Source organism: Anneissia japonica, unplaced genomic scaffold (genome assembly GCF_011630105.1).
Source record: "Anneissia japonica isolate Jap-2015-1 unplaced genomic scaffold, ASM1163010v1 scaffold288169_len85590_cov117, whole genome shotgun sequence".
Classification (NCBI taxonomy): domain Eukaryota; kingdom Metazoa; phylum Echinodermata; class Crinoidea; order Comatulida; family Comatulidae; genus Anneissia; species Anneissia japonica.
The window spans coordinates 12,928-19,471 of record NW_022720604.1 but is presented as its reverse complement, the minus strand read 5'-3'; the positions used below and the strand labels follow the sequence as shown (position 1 = coordinate 19,471).

The window sequence follows — 6,544 nt, the reverse complement described above, 5'->3', positions numbered from 1 at the left end:
CGAGGTCCCGAGGCGAGTCAGATTTCCCCAAAGAAAGGAAAGTGGGCGTAGTCGAACCTCGATTAAAAGGTATCGAAAGTGGTCCAGGGGGCGAAGCCCCTGAAAATTCTGACAATTTAGGGGTTTCAAAAGCTTATTTAATCGATTTTAGAGTCTACTAATGTATAGAAAATACATATACAGTATATTTTTTTCTCCTTAACGATTTGTGTTTTTTCTTCCCCGGGAAGGGCTGCCCCCCCACCCGCCGCCCGCTGACGCGGGCCCTGATGGGGACCATAAATGGCTAGCTAGCTAATTACAACTCAGGTTGCCGTTGCGCCTAACATGAGCATCATTATAGCGTTGTGATTGTTTTATATATTTTATGTGTATATAAAATTAAGATTAAATAGCGTTTAGAAAAAATAAAGAAAAGGCTCCGCCACCGTACGTCAAACACAATCCATTTTGCTCTCCACAGGTAAAAATCATAATTTTGCTGCTTTTTATTGTGGTGTGTGACAGTATTTGTCCATCTACCTGGTACACAATTCCTGGAAACCGATGCATCAAGGTAATCGCAGGCACTGTGCCTATTAGCAATATGCCTGACAGTAGGATGTGTGAGAAGTACACCATTAGCACAAAGGTTGCATCATATATGTCAGTGACATCACCGAATGATTTGACCATAATACATAACGTTAATATTTGGATTATTTTCTACTTGGATTGGAACTATGTCGGAACGACCTACTATTACAACAATGGAAGTGTGGTCGATATTGGTGAATATTCTTTAGAAGATTCCACTGATGTCGAAGCAGGCGGTTGTGTTGCTGTGGACGTGACTAAACATCGATTGTATGGAGACTGTGACCAACTACCAGTTGGATATGTTTGTGAAATAAAACTTTGAAATGTTAAACTTTGACTTTATGCTAGTAATAAAACACGTTTTATGCCGCAGGACGCGAGTACCAGACGAAACAGAAAAAGCAAACACCAGATTAGATGGAAATTGTCATTTTATTCAATGACGAAAAATTTAATATATAGATAACATAAAACGTGTAATGGGGCAGCCACCCATTGATGTCGTTATATTAGCTAAACATTTTATAGAATAGGAACATAAGGCTGCCCCTAAAGATTAAATATAAAGAGTATATATAAATATATAAAATAAATATAGAGAATGACTATATAAGTTCAGACTGTTACGTTCGACATACACCTGACACGTGATCAATACATAAATACTTCAATGGCGATTACAATATATATCGTACATGATGAGTTATAAAACGTTAATTTAACAAATTAAGCATCAAATCAATATACCTAAAAACTAATTAATTACTAACAATCTGGGTGCACGCGCCAAAGACCTGACTACAAGGAAAGGTCACCACGCAGACAAAAAGAAACAAAATGGGGAAGAGTCAGGAGCTATGCTCAACAGACACCCCCCACCCCTAAAAATCAGTGAATGGTACCGCGAGTGCCTGCTCAAACGGTACCAGACTCGAATTTTATAAAGTGGATGATTGGATCCGAATACAAGGTAGTGGGCATGGGAAAGTGGACATGCCTACTTAACAAAGACGCCAGCTTCTCCATTGTAACGAGTGAAGTGTGACGGATGTTTTGCCAATGATAAAATGTTAATCAAACGGCGTAGAAACGCATGGCACGACCCGGTAGAACAATACTGCAAGCGTGTTAAGTAGACCGACCATTGATTGCATTTCATACAGAGTCACTTTCCTCCTGACTAAAAATATGTTTAGCTTCGCTGCAGAGAGGCTGAGGGTGCGAGAAGCGGCAGACTTCTGACCCCTGACCTGTCTTTTCATTTTTATACTGTTTATTGCTTATGCTTTAGTCCTTTTGTCTTAATTGTATGCTTGAATAATTAACTTGCTTAGGTCTATACACCAAGTTTATGTTAACTTCATATATATATATATATATACATATATGTATATATATATATATATATATATATATATATATATATATACACACATATATATGTGTATATATGGCGTTCATCTTTTTTATTTATTTTATTTATGTATTTATTTCGGTATAAAATATAAAAATACAAACTGGCAGCAAGAGCTGAAATAGGTTGCATTACAAAAAAGATATATTACAAAATTACAATATAAGAATTTACAATATATAAGATTTACAGGATAAATTCAAAATGGAAATACAATAAAATTAATTAAATTAAAATTCATTCATTAAGCTACAAGAAAAATAATTTATCCAACTATACAATTAACTAATTTTTCATTATCATTACCACTAATACTGAATTAATCATTTTACATTTCTTTTTAGAATAAATGAGATTGCAAAAGTTATGAATAAAGTACAAAATTACAAAAACTAAGACAAAAAATACGAAAAATTATTAAAAATTATTCAAAACAAAATAAATCAAAAGTAGAAACAACAGGAACTATTGGACTCGTAGGCTAAAAAGGTCAGAATAAAAGTTTCATTGCAAAAGTCATTCATTTAATAAATTTATCAAAAATGGGATAGGAGACTTTCTATAGCGTTCGGTTCTAGAATATGGCACAATAAATTTAGTGGAGCTTCTCAGGTTGTAATTAGGAACTCTAACTTCAGGCAAAAAATCCCTATGTCTATCTGAATGTAAAAGGCTCTTAGCAAATCGAACACATACATTCTTCCTACGATCTTCCAGCGAATCAATTCCTAAAATATCCAGTAATTCACTATAGTGATAAATATTTGGCCAACATAAAATACGAAGTGATCGTTTTTGGAGAAAAATTGTTAATTTTGTAAGATTTATTATTATTATTATTATTATTATTATTATTATTATTATTATTGTTCTCAAAGTACAAATTACAATCTCATCAAAGCAATGTACACATATTAAATATATATAAATATTATTATTTTAATAGTAGTATTATGCTTATTTATTATTGTTGAAATCATTAATAATATTATGTATATATTATTACTGTATTGTATTTCTGTTATTTAAAAATTGTATTTTAATATTAGAATGAATTACATTGTTAGTACTCTTTTATAATAATATTATTTATAATATTTTTATTACCACTATTGATATCATTACAGTATTATCATCATCCGTCATTATCATCCTCATCCTATTCGTCATCATCATTCTCATTGTTGTCTAATCATCACAATCATCCTTACTATCATCGATCGTTGTAATCATCACCATCATCATATTTTCTTCATCATCATCCTCATCATCATATTCATCCTCATCCATCATCCTCATCATCAGCTATTGGCACAGTGGGACAGTCCCACACCATTTTTTCCAATGGGTCCACAAAAAATGCGTCCACATTTTAAAAATGGGTCCACATTTTAAAAATGGGTCCAAATTATGTAATTTTATGCATAAAATGGATCCAGATTCCTAATATTTAGTTAAATATGGGTAAAATTTAAGAAAATGGGTCCAGATATTTAACATTTTTGCGTAAAATGGGTCCACATTGTTTGAATTTACACGTAAAGTGGGTCCACTCTGATATTGTCCCACACCGTTTGAAAATTGATTGATTGATCCTCATCCATCATCGTCACCCTCATCACCATCCTCACAAATCATTGTTAACATCATCACCGTCACCTTCATCCTACTAATCATCCTCATCCATCATCATCCTTATCCTCATCATCACCAACCTCATCCTTATCCTACCTACCATCATCACTCATTCATCATCATAGTCCTCACTATCATCATCATTGTCAATATCATCCTCATCATCATCCTCATTACAATCATCATCTATCATCATCATCCATCATTATCCTTGTCCTCATCATCAACCACATCATCATCCTTATTAATCATTATCAATCATCATCCTCATCATGAGGATGATAATGAAGAGGATGAGGAAGACAAGAATGAAGATGAGGTTAAGGGGCAGAGGGGATGTTTCTCATCATTCGTCATCATTAACCTCATCAACATCATTCTCATCAATCATCCTCATCATTATCACGATCACCCTCATCAACGACCATTATCATCAATCATAATCATCATCATCCTTATTTTCATCATCATCAAACTCATCATCCGAATCCTTCTCCTCATTATTATCATTATCCTCTTCATCATTATCAGATCATTTTCATCATTATCCTCTTCATCATCAAAAACCATCATCATCATGAGGATGATGAAGCTGAGGACGACGAGAATGAAGATAAGGACAAGGGTGAGGATGAGAGAGATGATTTTCATCATTCATCATCATTATCATCATTCTCATCAATCATTAATTCTGTCATTCTCATCACCATCATCACAATCATTATCATCAACAACCATTATCATCAATCATAATCACCATCATCTTCTTCCTCACCATCATCCTCATCATCTTTCTTCTCCTCGTCATCATCATCAACATCCTTCTTATAATGGGGATTATAATGAGGATGGAGATGGCAATAAGGAAGATGATGATGATAATAATAATAATGACATCAGTATATTAAGAATAACAGTACTAACGCTAATATTAATGTGAATTATAAACTATAAATGTTTTAAAACACATAAGAATAATGATATACTATATTAATAATATTATAGAGTAACAACATAATAGTATACTAATGATGATGAAGAAAAATGTAGTGTAGAAAGATTAAATTTAAATAGGTAAACATTTCCTTTAATTATGATTGTCGTAGTCTTGGAATTTGGTGTGTTGACGTCATCATTCCAAATTTACTTGGGAGGTGGGGAATTCCCGTGTGACAGGCCTAGACTCCAAACGTCCGACGCCACGACGAGGTCACCACACCACAAATAATGATTTGCTTATCCATATAACATTATTTTGATATATTTTGGCTTAAAAGCAAAATTTTGGGCCATACAAAGCTAAAAAAACTCTCCCATAAGCCCAGGGAAGTTTATTCCGGGACTCTGACCGAAGGTCTAGTCGGCCCTGTGTTTGGACCCACCCTATCAGACCCACTGTGACCACCACTGAACGACTATAATGGGTAAGTACTGTATTTAACTAAGGTCCTCTCAGTTTTGACAGTTATAGAAAAAAAAGTAAAAGTGACTAAAAACATAAACATTTTTCCAATATCCCCATCCAAAAATTGGTATTTTAAAGCAAAATTTCACTATTTCGTTTTTTCGTTGGGTTAACTTTGTAATAGTTCATTAATTATATATATTTATATAAAAAAATATAGTTATAGAAAAAAAAGTAAAAGTGACTAAAAACATAAACATTTTTCCCATATCCCCATCCAAACCAATCCCTAATATTTTGGCTTAAAAGCAAAATTTTGGGCCATACAAAGCTAAAAAGAAACTTCTCCCCTAAACCCAGGGAAGTTTATTCCAGGACTCTGACCGAGGGTCTAGTCGCCCTGAGTTTGGCCCACCTTATCAGACCCCCTGGGGCCACCATATATATATATATGTTTTTTTTTTATTCCTGTATGTATAATATTGTGTTGGGATTGTATTGTACTTTGATAACAATAAAATTATTTTTACATTAAAAACATAGTTTTTCCCACCTTAATGGACGCCATCTTGGAATTTAACATGATGATGTCATCATTCTGATCAAATTTTTAAATGAGAGTGATGAGTAACTATTTAGCCAAGTTGTTGTTACATTTCATATTCACAGTATATGTAAAAGTGACCAAAAACATAAATTTATTTCCCCTACCCCCATCTTAAATAGTTAAAAATAGGGTATTTTAGGTCAACATTTCAAAGTGCTGTAAAAAAAATTGCCCAAGCCCTAGGCATGGTGATTTTCTTTCTGAGACAATATAGGGTATGCTGATTCAGAAAAACCAAAAATTTATTTTCCTTTACTTTTTTCCCGCTAAAGTTTATTTCTGCAGTTTTACAACCAGACTAAATGTCTAATATTGCATTATTGAAAGCTCGACCCACACTGCCGGAGAATGGCGTTGCAATAATTTGCGTAACACAACGTGTTTACATTGGAGGCCAAGTTTAAGGAATGAAATAAGATTGTCAATTTTCCGTACAATGAAATCGTCAGATTTTTTATCAACGTCATTTTCTCTTAGGTGAATGTAAACTATCATGCTGTGTAGTTTTGTAAAATCACCTACTTTTTTGAATTGAATTGAATTTATTCGATGCTCATATATAAAATATAGAAATACAATATAGGAATTTTTTTACAATAATCAAATAAAACGAGCATCTGGAACACCCATTAGGCCGGGAATCCAGCCCATTTCCAATGGGGTCCAAATTGCACAATTAAAAAGTTATCAAAATTAATACATTATTAAAAAGGAAAAGGAAAAAAATGCAGCATTTAAAAACCAAGATGCTTTGTGCAAAGGGAGGACTTTGCACAAAGCAAATATTTGAATAGTAGTAGTAGAAGCCTATTGCCAAACCGGCCGAATAATCTAGTTACTACGAATAATTAAACAAGTTGCAATTGTAAACCAAATTATATTCTATACTAAAAGTATGTACTAT

The 6,544-nt window shown here is 33.2% G+C and overlaps 1 protein-coding gene across 1 annotated transcript in view; it reads left to right on the top strand.

Moving 5' to 3' along the window:
• Nucleotides 1–4,322, top strand: part of LOC117111384 — a gene marked incomplete at its 3' end in the record, with an annotated part of 23,233 nt that extends 18,911 nt beyond the window's left edge. The window contains exon 11 of the mRNA XM_033254296.1: nucleotides 4,267–4,322. Within this exon, the coding sequence (XP_033110187.1) occupies nucleotides 4,267–4,322 (56 nt within the window). The remainder of the gene's footprint in view (nucleotides 1–4,266) is intronic.
• Between the last annotated feature and the right edge of the window lie 2,222 nt (nucleotides 4,323–6,544).